The 17,962-nt window shown below is 33.2% G+C and overlaps 1 protein-coding gene across 2 annotated transcripts in view; it reads right to left on the reverse strand.

The window, feature by feature from the left end:
* Positions 1-72: 72 nt before the first annotated feature.
* LOC123718412 (discoidin domain-containing receptor 2-like) overlaps positions 73-17,962 on the reverse strand; it is a 37,957-nt gene continuing 20,067 nt past the window's right edge. The window contains exons 4-15 of one of the 2 annotated variants that reach the window (XM_045674855.1): positions 13,435-13,666; positions 12,972-13,119; positions 11,141-11,436; positions 10,310-10,517; positions 9,434-9,889; positions 8,663-8,835; positions 7,723-7,845; positions 6,448-6,557; positions 5,201-5,319; positions 4,839-4,971; positions 4,460-4,706; positions 73-3,696 (exon numbers count right to left, since the gene is read on the reverse strand). In XM_045674855.1, coding sequence (XP_045530811.1) covers positions 3,508-3,696; positions 4,460-4,706; positions 4,839-4,971; positions 5,201-5,319; positions 6,448-6,557; positions 7,723-7,845; positions 8,663-8,835; positions 9,434-9,889; positions 10,310-10,517; positions 11,141-11,436; positions 12,972-13,119; positions 13,435-13,666 — 2,434 coding nt within the window. In that variant the 3' untranslated portion in view covers positions 73-3,507. Of the gene's footprint in view, positions 3,697-4,459; positions 4,707-4,838; positions 4,972-5,200; positions 5,320-6,438; positions 6,558-7,722; positions 7,846-8,662; positions 8,836-9,433; positions 9,890-10,309; positions 10,518-11,140; positions 11,437-12,971; positions 13,120-13,434; positions 13,667-17,962 lie in introns of both variants that reach the window. The other variant, XM_045674854.1, reaches the window with a different exon arrangement.

Genomic DNA, 17,962 nt, shown 5'->3' on the forward strand with positions numbered 1-17,962 from the left:
CTATTTTTGAACCGAATCAAACAGGATGAATAAAGAAAACAGCATATAAGATTATTGCTTTTATTTGGGTACAAAGTTGTAGAATATAAAATAAAAATACTGCATTTGGTATCAACCTTTCATCATAAAATTCGATTATGAAAATTAAGCATTTTGTCAAATACATGATTTACATTTATTAAATAATATTAAAGCATAAGACATTAACACTATACTAATTATTATTTATCTATATAGAAATTGTATAATCGTATAGTACAAATAAAAAAGCGAGTGAAGTTTGGACCATTGTTAGGAATTAAAGTTTTCCATAGTGCTCATATTATACACCAGCCATTAGAATTCGTATTTACAAGATACATAATAATTTCAATCTAAAGTGATATTTCATAGCATAGGGGTAAAAACAGCATCACTAAGGCAGAGAGGGTGTTTATTGTACATTATTATTATTAGGGGCCTAACATTAACTATAATAGATATAGCACTAAGGAATGAGACACGAGTTTTCTCATCACAAGACTATAAGCTAGTACAAGAAAGTAAGGCCAGATCGAGGAAATGCGTAATTTTAGTCTTCCTACTTTCTTAGAATATAATTAGATCTCTTAAGTGTTCGCTAAGCCTAGTACATTGGTTCCGTCTGTGTACAAATAGTGAAAACTCTACATCGCAAACATCACTTATATCTATGATAATTACTTTAAAATGCTAAATTAGGCTCTTAAGATTAAGCCGTTCGGTCCACGGTCGTAACACCTATGTTATAAACCTATTTCTTCATAATCTTCACCAGCGATCACTCGGTATAGTTAAGGTATTGCACGGATATATATGCAATAGGTAGACAAATATTTATAATTATATGATCTCCATACACTCTGAGGGTAGTGGTAAGAAAAGAAATTTAGCTTTAAGTCTGAAAGTCGTTAAAAATGTATAAAATTTAAGATATCTTACGTCGTGATAAGATTTATAGTCTGGGCTAAATAAATAAAGCTTTCAATATTTCAAATTACCCGAACACAATCGCCAGTGATTAGATTATCTACTTAGTCCATGTAATATTCAGTACATACGCGAAACGTAATTATTCTAATCTCGATAAAAAGTTACACCCTATCTACTCGCTCAAAATATTGTCGAAGATTGTCAACACTAACTTTAACACGGTAAACTACGGAAAATAGACAACTGTCAACTATATAAATACTTTCTAATATTTTATACCTAATCTTTTATAGTCTGAATCTATATCTAGTGACTAATATAATAAAATATGGTTTAAATTATTACATGAAAATAAATTACTATCATAACATGGTAACTGGCGATTTTGCGAATAGAACTTACGAATTTATTTGTATCCGGCAAGTTAAGAAGAGCCGTTGGTAGCAAGTATTTACTACAAAGATCGCATCGCATCAAAACGGGGCCTAAATTTCAAAATATCGTATTCATAAAGATATGTAGCGAAATACAGATCGATTAATTCAATTGAGTTATGATTAAACATTTCAATATATTTTTTTTTTATTAGAATTTTATACCCTTAATTTTTCTATTGCTTTAAGTACATACTTCGAGGTAATCTTATAGTATTGTTACCACTATTATACATTTGTAAAGAGTAAAGCGGACTATTACCCTATTATTAGCGGAGGAAGATCGGATTTCTTATGTCTATTAAACGTAGCTCACTCGTGAAAGTCAATTTGCAGTTAGATTTACAACTTAATTCATATTTCAACACGCACACGACACTGAAATATAAGCTCTTGTAAATTATCTTAGAGACGAAGATTCAGAGATTTGTCTAAGCCATAAAATCTGTCAAAATAATCAGCGGAGAGTGATAGTTCGCGATAAGTCATCTCTGAATCTTATTCTAAGTCAACGAAGCGTCTACGTTACTTATTTAACCGTAAGATTGGGATTGGCATATTGGTTTCAACCATAGTATTCACCTGACTCACGTCACAGCGTAGAAAACGTTGTCAAAATGAGATGAAAGAGTACTTTGACAGTGATCAATTAGAATTACTTAGTTTGTAAATAAAGAGGGATTGAATGTTGAAGGACCGCTAGTGAAAATCGTTGGGAAAATTCCCATTTATCGTGGCCTCATCGTAGATTAACACAATCTATAATTGAATAGTTGTATTGCATAAAATTATCAGAAAAAATTAGGTACGCTCATTGCGGTGAAATAAAAAAATACAATTTCATAATTAAATTGATTTGTATACAAAGTACCGATAAAAAATATATTTTAATTTATAATGCAATAAACACACTATCAAAATATCCAGACTTCAATGTCATATGAGCAGCCTTAACCATTTCATGAAATGCTTAGGAAGCAATTTATTCTACTACGACAGCATATTCACAGAGATCGGCAGTTTCATTCGATGGTATATAGTCCCATCATACGTAAACCTTATAGAGAGATAGAAAAATGCCAATCCCTATCTTCAAGTACAGAATATCCTCTAAATCTAACACGATAATGAAAGTATAGCAGAACTGAAAATTACTATTCGTTTATGTGCGCGAACATTGTCAGTGAATCGATGACAAAACGTGCCTACATTATTTCTACAATCAGCCATTTCCCTAGGCCAAATCGAAAACTACTTGATTACTTAAACGATTTTTAATAAATACTAACACTCTCCAAAAGGAAGAAATAGAAGCTGTTAATACACATTTCATGGGATTAAATTTTTTCTATAATAGTTTGATCCAATCAAATGTGCATCGTATAGAAAATTTAATAATTCTAGAAACATCAATTCGTTGCCGCAAACGACCTAAAACCTGCAATTTATATTTGTAGGGTTCGCAGTACTTAACTTTTAATTGACTACATCTCAAAGAAACGAATGAGCCGACAACGAACTACTTATAAACACTTCTCGTCCGATTGAATTATCTAGAATGTTCTGTAACGGTTCTACCATTTCTATTGACCATTTAAGGTTTTAAAATCCGTTTTTATAGAGACCGGTGCGTCTTCGATGTCTCGTAATTACGAATATGTCGTGGGGTTGGATAAAGAGGTCTCTTCGGCAAATGAAAACTTTCACGTGAAACGCATGCTGACACATTACATAAGATATGAAATGTCGACATTCTTTAAAGAAATTTCACCTCAAATCCCTAATATCACAAAATAAAAAGTACTATGTTCTTGTGTTATGCAGAACGACCTGAGCGATTTTCATACATAAATCTTAAATATTATAGTTTCCTACAGTCGGGTTTTATTAGGTGGGTATATTTACTTTTTCAAAACATAATTTTTTATCACGTATAATAATATACACCATATAAAGGATCGCTCAGTTATCCTCAAAATGTTTTAAACATATTTCAACAAACAAATCATAAATATTTAGTCCGTGCATAATATTGACATTTGACATTTCATGGATCGTTTCAGTCTTAAAGTCGGATACGAGCGAATTCGACCTAATGTTATCTATGACATCTGTGGTAACATCACGTAGTCAGTGCTAGGCACTTACGCTGTAGAATTAGATGTATTTCCGCGAAGGTTGGTCTTTCCAGTTCGTCTCTTCTCCAACAATCCCTCATGACTTCGTAGAGATCCCGTGGTACGCCGGGAGCTCGATCTATGCATTCGAAGAGGTCGTCATCCGCTTGTAAATGGGATAGATTTTCTAGCACCTGTACAATTTATTAAAATTAGATAAAATCTGCATTAATGCGTTTTTGTGCATTTAATTTTTACAAGGCACTTCAATTTTTTTAAACTTTTAAATTACCGTTTAATGATAAATTCATGAACTTTGATCTTCCTCCAGGACTTAGATCTTATAAAATAATTCAATAAAAATGTAGTCTTTATTCTTATAATATGTCCTTTAAACTGAAACTTAATTAATAAAATAAATATTCAAAAGAAAAATTCAGCCATATTCTAACTGAAATTTGCCAAATCCATGACGCACTAAAAGCTTATTATCACTTAGAACACTGAACAGACACCTTCTTTGTATATTTTGCTGCATCAAAAAGAGACAGATGATTCAGAATTGTACGAGAGAGATAAGGACAAATAATGTAAGAAAACATTTTTTTAACCGGATTAAAGCTATTTGTATTATTATAAACTTATAATATATTTTAAATGTAAATTTTTCCGACGTTTGACGCGTGCTTTACAGCGTGCGTGGTCAGCGTAGTGGTAGAGAAAGTTGTGTTATCTATATTTATTTCCCTGGAGTTGATATCGACTAAAAGATGACGGTTTTTTTGCAGTAATTTTTAAAATTATGTAAATAATTATAAGTTTATAATAATACAAATAGCTTTAATCCGGTTAAAAATTGTTTTCTTTCAATGTGTAATAAAGCTAAGTTAACCAAAAAATACAAATAATGTAATTTAAAAAAAAACAAAGCTAGTTGAACTTTAATAAGATATTTACCTCAGCCTCAGTCAAATGTTCATAGGGTCTCCGGCGGCATAAAGTAAATATTTCGTGCAATGTAACAGCGAACGCCCATACATCGCTCTTGGTCGTATATTTCCCTCTCAAAACAGATTCCCAGGCAGCCCACCTCAACGGCAGGGGTATCCTTCCATCCACTTTGTAATAATCACACGCATACACTTCATTATCCGTGCCAAAATCGCTTATTTTCACCTGGTATCCTTTTCCGACTAGGCAATTACTGTGAAATTTGCAAATATTATTTAAGATTTTAATCGAATTAAAAATTGTTTTTTAATATTAAATTGCTGTTCCATTTTATACTCCAAAATATGAAAACGTGTAAATAAGTTAAAGGTATTTTTCCACATACCGAGCAGCCAAATCCCTGTGCACGAAGTTTAATGACTCCAGGTATTGCATTCCGGCAGCGATTTGCGTTGCGACGTGCATCAAAGTAGCGAGAGATGGCGGCACTGTCGTACGTAGGAACGAGCACAAATCACCTATAAACACACATAAGTAATTTAAATCATATTAAAAAAAACCTATTTGTTTGTAGAGTCTCTCGTTACGAATTATTATGTACTAATTAATATCTATAATTTTATGTCATAAACATATACAGTTTATACGGTAATACTGTGAATTGAAATTCATATTTTATTAAACTACTGAATTATAATAAACCTTAATGTTTTATACCCTATAATTTTCCTTTATATACATACTCACCAAGCTCAAGATATTCGAGAACTACAGCCAATGGCGGTGATCGACAGGCGCCCAATACTCTTGCGAGGTGTGGCGACGACAGAGCCGCCAAAATGCGGACGTCACGTTCAAACTCCTCCCTAAATATATAAATATATTATTTAAACACAATAATATATACCAAGCAGTAAGCCTAGAAAACTATAATTTGATTTGTCCATTCATTATAATAGCTAAAGTTTGTCGTGAAATACAAATATTTTGTTTTTTATAATATTTAAAATAAATTATAGTGATCTGGGCTTACTGCTCGACATACTTCCAACAATTCTGAAGAAATACTCCCATTTATTTAAACCTTGTCGCATTAGTGGAATGTAAAAGGTCCGGGTTTAATAAAGTTTTGGCTTAGCAGATCCTTAAAAAAATAATTAATAAACCACGTGAATAGACATCGATAAACCGTTTTTGTTTCGGGATTTAAAATTGTTTCTTGAGTATTTAAAGTGGTCACTTATATATTTATATCACATATTTCATCAGGGTTTGGGGTGTGCGAGGATCCAAATTAAACCAACCAACGACGAGAAGCGATTACCCACTAAAGCACTTCAAGACTTTCAATGTCTCTTTTCATCACAATGTAAACCCAATTTGGCAGAAAGAGACGAATGAAAAGTTTAATTAAAAATGTGTTATAATAAATATGAAATTAATGTCATTTTGAATTGTCTAATTTGCTATATAGAAATTAAAAATAAAGATTCTTAATTTGTTTTAGGCAATGTTTCTTTAACTGTTATATGAAACATTCAAAACATATGCTTACGAGTTCTAACGTATCATTGGCAGAAATACGCCGAAGCAAAAACGTAACGCTTAACAAAAGAGGTTAAATTAATGAATCTCTAATGCACTTATTGCCTTATTTATTATATAACGCGGTGTCAGGCTACAAAATTATCATATTTTTTACATATATAATCGTTACCAAACTAAAATATACAAAACCATCTCTAGTCCACAATCTAACCGACATTTTGTCCTTTCACTTGATAAGGAAAGAATTATGAATGAAGCACACGAGTTTTATATAAAAAAATAAAAGAATGTATAAATAAATATAAAATATCACACTTATTCAGTATTTAAAGTATGTCTGAATTTTGCTATGTTTAATTGTTCGTCATTTAAATATAGATTTATCATCGCTAGTTGGTTATCTCATACGTGCTGTACATGAGATTGTAATTTCATACATGATATACCTCTCCTTGAGCGAGGCGTCATGGCATAGAAACTTGACAGCAACTAAGCGCCGATCCGAGGTAATAGTTCCATTGTATTCGGGAACTCCGTCCGCCTCCGCCACATAAACCTATAAGATGTTTAGCATACTTTATCTAAAAGTCCATATTTATATACAAAACTCTGGTGTTGTCTTCCGAAACCGATTTAAATTTTTTGTGTCTGACAAAAGGTCTAATTTTTATACTCCAAAGTGTGGCCCAATCAAAATTTAATTTATTAGATTATGATTTTATCTTAATACATAACTAGTCTGGCCATAATAACGGTTATATAAAAACTTTTCTCTTTTTTCAACTTTTTAATTATTTTAAATTTGGAGCACGTATTTCATTTCAAAAACTTCTTTCGATTTTGCGCCATTTCACATAGTTTTTCGTGTTTATTATAAAATTACAATATGGAATTGGGTGTTAAAGAAAAATGTATTGCCGTGACAGATGCACAAAGTAGGTATGGAGCCGTCGGTCATATTCCAGACACTTCAAACTACTACTATCAACAGATACAACAACAGTTCGTCTATCGACGAACAGAAAAGATCCAATTTTTTAATGGCGATATAATAACCTAGAAATTATTTGTATGGTAGCGACGTTTGTCGGGAAGTAATATATATCTCTGACACTGACCACAAATGCTAAAAACACGCAAAACTGTAATAAATTCAATTTTTAAAAGGCAGCCCTTCTATATTAAAATAAGTACATATGTTTTACAGTACAAAATCACCAATAATGTAAATATTGCTAGCAATAAATTCCCTTCGATATAAATTCTTGCCAGTTTCTTTATGTACCTACGCATGCATAGGCAATGCCTTGGTTGCACTATATCGTATGTAAAATTACTTCAAAATGCATACAAAAGCAACGACATCGCTTTCAGAAGTTTCAGAGTACCAGCGTGTTTATTTTGATTTCGACAACTAACCGTACTAAACTATCGATTAAATTCCAATAACGCCGTGATTTTCATACTATATTTTATTATTTTGAAGATCTGGCCGATATTTCCCTTTTAATTATGTACATGGAGAACTCATTGATTTGAATTTTTAAGACAAAATGTCTGTAGTGCGATTTTTTAGTTTATTTATATTACGGCAAATTTATTTAACATTTCTGATTTAGAGATACATCTATAATCACTATCATAGCAAATTCATTATTATTGTATTTATATTTTGCATTAAAAATAATTAAATGGAAATTGTCTAGTAATAAAATACTTACAGTGCCAAAAGCCCCTTCAGCCAGTTTAGAAATCATTCGAAGACGGTGTCTGGGAAATTCAATGACATTCGTTGTCTCAAGACGTCGTTTTAAATCTATAAGCACCTCCTGCTGGCTTGGCGACTGTAAATAGTACGAAATATTAATTATAAACGTAGTTATTTTGCTAAGACCAAAGAAATTCTTTATGTCAAATTCCAATGGATTTTTCACATTCGGGCTTAAGATTTAGCTGTAAGTCTCGTCTCTGAAACACATGATATTGTGTGTTTACATAAAAAGGTATCTATTTCCACATGTCCGTACCGTCAATGAAAACATAGTAAGGATTTTAAGTTTCAGATAAAAAGAACACAAAAGCCTGATCTATTTGCCTATAGAGATGGTATGCAATCATGTGGAAATATATTAACCTAAAGGTGGCTTTATAAACAGTGAAACGAAATTAATTAACACACTTAAAAACAATCTCTTGTATTTTATATGATTCTCTTTGATCAAAATAGCCATTTATACCAAGTTATAAATAGAAATAAATATTGCTTTTTAAATCCTTTTAGTGCATTATTGAGTTGGTGGTATTTTATGTTATAAGGGAAGTTATCTCTTTTTATTTGAGGCTATTATTTATAAGTATATCTTTATACAATAAGATAACCTTGATAAAAATAAACAAATATTTAAAAAAAATGTAAAAAATTATTTAGATTTAAGGTATAGACAAAATATCTAGTCACGCCCACTGGCAGTAGGTCTGGGGCTCATATTTTAGTATCTGTTTGATGATCATTTGTTTTTTGTGACAGACAAGAAGATCTTCAGCCTTCTCTGCCTGACACACGACGTAAGCTTTATGTCTAGGACATGTCAGTTTCCTTCACCGCACGAGCTAGATTTAGTCACTCAGCCAAATTTAGTTTATACAAAACTCTACACTTACCCTCGTACTATGTTTGGAGCGCAATGATCCAGCACACGAGCGCCTCGTCTCCATATCAATTTCGTGATCGCTCATGAGCGCAGTTGCAGCCGACGAGTCGTCGAGCAATCTACGCTTTGTTAATAGTGGCGCTGATGACAGCTCTGGTACCGCGTAGTCGTAATTTGAACTATCTGTTGGTAGAGAAATTTATTTTTAATATAAAACGAAGACAAGCTGTCTCAGACACTTTCTGGCCCTAGATTTCTATATTAAAAATACAGATCGTAATTGTTACGAGGCGTCGGATTATCTGAAGAAAAATTTTGACTCTTTATTTATAAAATAGTGCTTTAGTGAGTAAATATAGTTCGATATTGAAATCTTTAGTGAACACACCCCGGGCATATTTGATTCCCGACGTTAACAAATGCTGTGGGTGCGCATCTTATGCAGATTGCCTTCATGAGGGACGTTAGTACACAACACAGTAAACTATTAAGATGATGAGAATTAGAATATAAGCTAATCAACTGCGTAAATAAGAATTCAAAATATTCAAAATATTTGCATACTATATCGAATAAAGACATTTGGCGCCTTTAAAACACGTTTGGCCTGTTTTAGGACTGATTGATTTATAGATTTGTGTGTTATTCGTTAAATTACTTAAATTTATTAATTATTGTTCTTTTACTTTCTGTTATTCCGTTGTTTGTGTTACTGTCAAAGATTAATTAGGTATACAAATGTTTCTGCGTATTTTTTTTTAGATCTTAAACCACAACTTACCAGACAACGCTGTATTAGAATCCTTAACAAAGTCCTTCATCTCTAACAGCACTGTGCTATAGCTGAAGTATGGCGCACATTTCAAGGCCTGATAGGGCTCCTGATATTCATCAGACTTCACATCTAACCCGCAATCAATTATCATCTTATTGTCGGGCAACATCGAAGAGCCACAAGTGTTATAATTCTCTGGCGCTGCTCTTTTTTGGGCTATAGTGGTTTTGGCCAGAGGCGACGCGAAGCACTTTCTATGTCTATGCCGATGTATTATGAGAAACACAGCGACAATTAGTAATATCACAAGAGCTGTAAGGACCCCAACGACAATCGCCATATAGAGTGGATCGTCTTGATGTGCTGTGGAAATTGGTACATTATTTGTTGTAAGGACTTTCGTTTTGTCTTTAACTTGAATCGGCTTCGAACTCTCAGGAGTGTAATTCCCTTGGGCGACGTCTGAAATTGTAATTGTTATCATTAATTTTATATATATTTTAAACACGGTGACTTATTTGTGACATTAAGGATATATATATAATTAAAATTACGTGAAATAACTTTTTGACATAAGGAATTATAATTGGTGGTGTTGGGTTTAGTTTTCGATCTCTCTTCTCTAAGGTCGTAGGTTCGAACCCCGGCTATGCACTGGAAATTCTGTCTGTGCGCTTTTAACACTCGCTCTCACGATCAAGGAAAACATAATGAAACCGACTGGCCTTACAGCTAAAAAGTCGACGGCACATGTCAGATAAATAATGTTCAGTCGTTAGCGTCCTGCGTAAAATGTCTGTATTATAAAAAAAAATTGACGTAGGAAAATGTCTTCCAAATGCGTCACTCAAGCTTTCAACATGCCATGACAGAGAAACTCACCCGAATCAAAGACGACTTCACTAATAAGAATCCACCGAGCCGAGAACCGCATCTCGATGCGCACCCACTTGCCGATTCTATGGTGCAATTTGATGCTCACGTTTCTTGAGTTCTCAAATATATTGTCGCTCACCGATGCATACTGAATGGGTTCGTCTTGAAAGTGCCGACCTCCGATTGAAAACGAGATAATAGCCTCCGAGAATACCTGAAACAGTGTATCTATTATACCCACTAATTAAGGATTGCATCGATTTTTTTTGGTTTAAGAGACTAAATGTCTATTTTTTGTTACTTTAAAAACGATTACTTATAAACGAGTTCGTAATTTTATGACTATATATTTAAGTATTTATTTGAGATAATTGATTATTTTGTTAGACATATACATAACATTTAATACTAACAAAACAGACACTAATGGACACACAAAATAACAATAATCATTTTTTTTTATAAATAATAAGATTTTTTGCTTTTTAAGAACAAGATACGTTTGTAGTGTCTAATGCGTGTGTGTTGTGGTTGTAATTGGCCCTGGCTAAGCATTATGCTGAAGAGCAGATAGTTCCACAGCAGCTAGTTTGCGCCTCAATCGCAAAAAACGAAAAATAATGTAATAATAATAATACATAGCGAAACCAAATAATATTAGTAAAAGTCGTGTGTAAAAATATAATGTTATGTTAAATGGATTGGTATGAGTTCAGCTTACACAATATTAGTAAATTGGTTAGTAAACAAAAGTAGGTGTTGTGGGGTATTGTACTGAAGCTGCAACCTGTAAAAAAATTATAACAACATAACAAGGAAAGAATAACTACGACTCACCTGTACATCCCGCATGAATTTGTTATTGCAAAAAATATGAACAGCGCTGAATTCCCGCACTTTATCAAACTCGAACGTAATCACTGGTGGTGTTGGCCTCGAATCATTCCTCCAGCCAACCCAGGCTAAGTTCTTGGCGGCTTCACGTATTTCATCCCCACCAAATTGTCCGTCAACCAACTTGCCTAAACCCCCCTTTAGCTCTTCGCCCCACTGGCCGTCATAAATCGAGTCAGTGAGGCCAACATCATTGCTGCGTATGTCGCCCTTTGGCATCGTATACGCAACTATTCCCACTGCGAACAAAGTCATTCATATTATGAATAGTCAATGAGACCTATAACATAGTCTTAACAAGTGAAGGACCAGTATTAAAGTAGAGTAGGTCGGTCATATTTCCTTGTCTGTTATACTGGTAATGTATATATATAAGCCAAGCATTTATGATTAAGGAATAATTTTCGTTATTTTAACACCCTGGGCATAATCAATTGACCAAGCTTTAGGTATGGGCCACAAATAGACCTTCTGTAATATCTATTCAACATTACAGCCATGTTTTAGATAGTGAATCCGAGATGTTGGCTAGGAATAAACAACAACTATTTCGATGTTCATATTTTAATACCTTTAAAACTTTCACTTGTATGGAAATAACAGAAATGCACTTTACACTATGAATATATCATCGTTTAAGATAATCGTAAATATTAATCTTCGACTAAACAGCCGTTACATTGTGGATATAAATTATCATTCGAAGTTAAGATATTTGCAATACCTTATATTAGGGAATATAAATCTTGGGCTCATTTATATTCAACTGTAAAGCTTACTTAAATATAAATAATGGCGATTGCATGTAGTCACTAAAGTAAGCATCGATTTATGTTATAAGCGTTCAAATTATTACTTTAACACCACACAAGTCACAACTATATTTGTCTCTGCCTGTATTATGTTAAAATAGGAAACGATTACCAGGAACATCAGCAACAAAATAAAACTCTTTATCGTAATAATAGTTTGACATAATCTGTGGTTTCATAGAACGAAATTCTAGCTTTTAAAAACGTCAAAGATTCAGGGAAAACGACTTTAAAAACGACGGAACGTATCAGAGGTTATTATTAAGGTATTATTAAGTCGAACGATTTGCAACATTTGCTCATTACAACTCGCATGCACCACGATAACTCCTGGGTATTGCCCTGCCATTACCATGCGAACAATTACTTTTTGTTACATTTTATAGAAAAGTATAATGGCTTCCAATTAAAAACATTTCGTTATGGCACGACCGTAGTGTAATCAATTATAATCTAGTGGCGTTACAACCCTGTGTGTCTTGCGTTAAACTTTTGCATCCGTTTCAAGTATATAGGACTTATTTGCCCAATATAATATATAACAGGACGGGTATGAGGTTAACTGATGTTAAGTGAATTTGCCGCCCAGGCGCAGATTGGCAGAAAGATCGTGAGTGCGCTGTCCGTAATTTACGATCTTGAAATGCTATGTTACTTGGTTATACTTTCACGGCTGTCTAGATACACAAATTGTACGCGGTTAAAGGTATGAAACGACGGAGTTTATTCTAATATATTTTTTAATAAGTAGTGATGAACTGTAACCAGTCCGGGTTCGAGCTTCAAAAAAATTGCACGCTAAACGACTAAGACATCACAGTTAATATACATATGCATATATATGTATTTAGAAATGTTTCCTTATACCGCCACCGTGGTAGAATAAATAGCAGATTATAATAGGGACAAGATCTAAAACGTTACGTAGAATTTGTATATGTAGAGATTAGACAATATCTTACCGTTCCAATAACACCCATAAAGCTCCACTCGCATGCAAACAGTGCGTCGATGCGAGCTTGAAGGGATGAATCGAATTTTGGAAGCCCAAATTGGCGGTTCCAAATGATTTTTCTTTTCTAAATACGTGTTCGTGTTACCGGGTAAAATCTGAAATAACCAAAAGGTGATTTTTGCTTAATATTCATAAAAAAACTTACACTAATTAAAAAAGTTAGTAATTTATCTAAAAGATTGTTTAAAATAATTTGAGATCACAACCACAAGTCAGAACAATCAAAGAATAAGTTCCTTTTCGTGGCGGCCCGTGCAATTATTACGGAACTGTATCTTGTGCCTGTATCACAGCAACTAAAGTAAATGGTAAATAAAATTGCAGATAGATTATACCTCCTTTTTTGGTACTAATTGTACTTTAATGAACCTTCCATTAAATCTGGATTATACATGAGAGTTAGGCATTACCTCCCGTCCATCAGCTGGTCGATAGCGCATCCATTTTCCAAGCTTTGGTCGCCAATACTCCAACGAATATTCTTCAGCATACTCCACTCCTTGAGAATTTCCAAAACGCCCTTGTGTCCCTGTCGCCGTTATCACGTGAACAGAGTGCAGATTTATCTCCAACCACTCAGTCGACTCCGTCGTGATTTGGGACTTGGGACACCACGCACCGCTCTTAATTTCCTGGTTTAATCTGAAGTGAAAACAATTCCTTACATTATCAAACTTAAAGAAAAGTAACATTTTTAGTATACCAGATATGTCTAAGTTTTGCCAAAAACAAGTCTCGGTTTTCAGTAATGCGAGAACAAGCAACAGCTGGGTGCAATATATGAAAAAACGTGTGTGTAGTTATATAAATGCGTTAGAAGTTATACTTCTTTGATGTAACAAGATAAAAATATTTTAAACACTTTTATCAAAGAAACAACGACACTAACAATAGAAAAAAGGGTATTTAATACTATGAACGTTTTATTATAACGTATTATCTAGTTAAATAAATGTTATTTAAATATTACAAAAAAAAAATATGTCTACATAATTAAAGAAAAGCACATTTTCTTTTTTTTTGACGGAGTGCGTGCGCATCGTAAAAAATTACTCTCATCAGTTTTCCGCGCGCTAAGGCGCCAAAAGAAGTATAACTTCAAAAATATTTATTCGGTTGTACCACGCCAACTTCAACTTAATATTAATATGACATAAGTAGGTACAGTTGTTAACGTAAACTTTGGTGAAGCAATTCAAACGTAATAAGTTATTAACCCTTCAAAACATTTGATGCGACGATGAATACCATCTATCTATATATATATATATATATATATATATATATATATTAAAATTAATCTCTATTTCGCTAATTATTTTTTTGTTGTGTTTGTTATTGTCAGGAGAAGGTTTGGATGACCATATGAACCACCCTTTCAAGTAATCCTGACTTCTGTTACGATGGCAAAAAAAAAATTCATCAAGAAAGCAGGTCTTACTCACTCACTCACTCCGCTGGCTCGACGACGAGAGCCAAGCAAGCAAGTTTTAATATTTTTAAAAGTAGTGCACAGCAAACAGAATATTTCCAATATAAAAATTCCTTATGCCAAGGGTCCGGACACTGGAAGAGGTGATATCGATTTATCATGGCATCCTGACCGCGTTGAATAACTAATACTACCCAGAATGACATTTCTCATATAAAAATAGTTCAGCGATGATTTATCTGTCTTACTTTTATTATATACGATTAAAATAGTTTGAATTCATGTTTTAAAGATAGCTTAAAAGTCCGCACGTTTATTTTGCCTGTCGCTATTGTTTCAATACTTTGGTTCTTTGTATATTTTGTTTCAATACGTCCGTGAAGCATGGCGTAATCGTTGCAGTTCCGTACAATTTTCATAAAAACCAAAAAACTTAGCGATTAAAGATTGGCGGAGCGTTTCTTGCCAGTTCTCGGCGGCCGCTCTACGTCTTTGGCTTAGAAGAACTTTAAGCTTTATATTTTCCTTTTTTTATATTGACATTCATAAATGTACATAGTTACCAATTATTTTTAGCCTTAAACTATAAGAATCATAAACCGTTTCTGGAGGAGGCCTTTCCTCCAAGGCTTACCATCTTTCCCTATCCTGAGCTATTTGCATCCATTCCGCAATTTTTTTGTACCGTTTGCCTGGTGGGCCTCTCCATGTAGTAACTACTTTCGTCCACCTGTGATCTGTAAGGCGCGCTGACGACCCGCCCACTTCCACTTGAGGTTTTTGACGTGGCTTAGAGCATCAATTGCTTTGGTCTCTGATCTTATTCTTATTTGTCCTATCTAGTCTACATTTTTAATGTTTAACATGCCATTCCATGCCTCGTTGACATGTAATTATATTGTTTTTTGTTTTGTAAACATCCATGTTTGTCAGACATTTGAATAAGGCATGTACCATAAGTCTCTTCATAAGCATGATAGGCATATCACTCTTAAATATTTCTTTACAACACCAATATTTATTACCAATAGGAAGAGTTAAAAACAATTAGATTTATAAACAAAAGAAAAGTTGCATACTAATATAGAGTTAGAATGCGCAACTCATTATTAAGTCAAGGTACATTTAGAGCTTAAAACAACTTTGCTACATCATTATAGCTAATACTCTTATAACAGCTCACCCATTCCACGAATTCAACCATTTCATTCATTAGTTAGTCCTTTCATTAGTTTTGCACGTATCTAACAGAATTATGCAAAAGAGAAAGTTTTGGAGGAACTAGCATAGACTGTCAAAGGTAGTCATTTAATTAGCTTAATGATTTTAAGCGCTATTCACTAAAGCTAGAATAAGGTGAATCTACGTGAAACATTTATGGACTTTGGAAGTAAAAGTAAGCTCGCCGAGGACGCGTTAATCCGGCTTAAGTCTTATCGGCCGGTGCCCTAATCGGTCATTGTAAAGCTCGAAGGGTTACATCAGCTTACATGAACGTATATGTTTTAAATTCAACTCTTTTGCTTTTAACAATAGAGGCGATATGAGTGCGTTTTGAAACCATATTATAAACGTTTTCACGGTTCATACATTCATTAATTTAAGTCTCATTCTTGCCAATTTGGCATGGCTTCGTTCTTAACTTTTGAATATCGAATGCAAGATAAGTAGTGTTCAGTGAAGCATGTCACATTCCTATCAAAACAATTACTATCTACTATCAGCCAATCGGCGGATATTACGGTTGAAAACAAAAGACTAATGTTTGAATGTTGAACCTATATAATATTTCGTAAGCCTGATATAATTAATAATGCATTCAGGTAGAATCGTTTATTCCCATTTGGTGTAACAAGGTACGCACGGAATAATATTGGTTAATCTATGACTAAAGTCAAAAGTTGGTAGCGTGCGGTAACCGAATGTCATAAAAAGCTTTAGATACGATAGCTGCCTCCTGTCGCTAGATAAACCTTAATATTTTATTTTATACAAGTTTTACCAAAGCTTCCACTCGTGTATCACAATATAGGAATTTACTATAACATTTACTTATTTATATATAAAGGTTAACATTAAATGTTGTACTAAATGCATATTTTTAGCAATAGCAAAGATCATCTCCTATTTATTTGTCAAAAAACTAAAGTACCCAAAGTCATACACAATTAAATTTTGAGTTGGTAGTCTCATAAATACCTTATGAGATGCTAGAAATTATATGTAACATTACGTAATTAATGAAAGTCGTAAGCCACGTTTACTGATACGGGAATGAGCTAAAATATATTCATAGAATATGTCGCATTAAAATTTTAAGCACACGATAACTTGTCCCATACGAAAACATAATTAACGAATTAACGAGCGAATACCGCGAAATGATATTTACATTAACGCCATATTAAATCCCTTATTCGACGAATATTCACTTTACCAAATGTAACGGACTCTGCGCCCGCATATTAGATGATCATTACCTACATAAAACAGTTATTATTATTCCTCTAACAGTTTATTATTATAGAAAAAATAAAATGTATTTTAGCATTCACTAGTTACATTTTACATTCATAATTACCTTCTAAATTAAATCTACTTTTAAATCCTTTTAACAAAAACAGAAAGGAAGCCCATCAAAATATGTACTTGTAATTAGCAGTTTAATAATTCAATTTGAAAAATGATTTAAATGCGTTACTGACCTCACTATAAGAACAAAGCAGTGATAAAATAAATGCACCAATCTTTAATAAGTCACTCCGTTTTTACGAGTAATTAAGCTAGGATGAATGGAAAATAGGACGCGGCGTTGTCGTGTTGCATAACCGTATTATAAAATGAACCTACAGTAAAATATTCGTCAGTAATTTTTCAAACAAGTTGCTTGCAAAGTGGTGGGTGATTTGGTCGTGATTTTTCAAACCGCGATAGCGTAACTAAAATTCATACAGAGAAATATTCCATTTACCGGGACTGCAATATTAGGTTTAAACTTAATACTTACGATGTTTCAAAAACTTGTGTAAAACACTCAACTAATATGCATCTAAGTTCTTTGAGATATGTTCAATATGATGGTAGTTACGAGTATGTTTGTACGAATACTTTTATGCATGCTTACACAGCAATACTAATACCGAACGCTTATTGCAAAAGTTGGTTGTACAAAATTCCATACGCGGTTTTGATACACGGCGTTTGCGATATCATTCATTTTCATATTGAGTTGCAGTTTGGTCCCAAATATTCATGAAAATGTTTCTACGATTAACCTATGTAAAAAAGCTTGGTATTACATAATTTCACGCTTCATTAACAACTGTAATACTTTGGACTAGTTTGAAATATATCGTTTTATATTGGGAATAGGTATTTAATGAAGAAGTTAAACTTAAATTTTATATATCATAATTTCTATAGTAATAATAAAGTCATAGTACTACTACTATTCATTACATTATATTTTTAAGAGAATAAAGAGGTGTGAATATGTCGGGTCCTAG

Source organism: Pieris brassicae, chromosome Z, assembly GCF_905147105.1.
Source record: "Pieris brassicae chromosome Z, ilPieBrab1.1, whole genome shotgun sequence".
NCBI classification, from domain to species: domain Eukaryota; kingdom Metazoa; phylum Arthropoda; class Insecta; order Lepidoptera; family Pieridae; genus Pieris; species Pieris brassicae.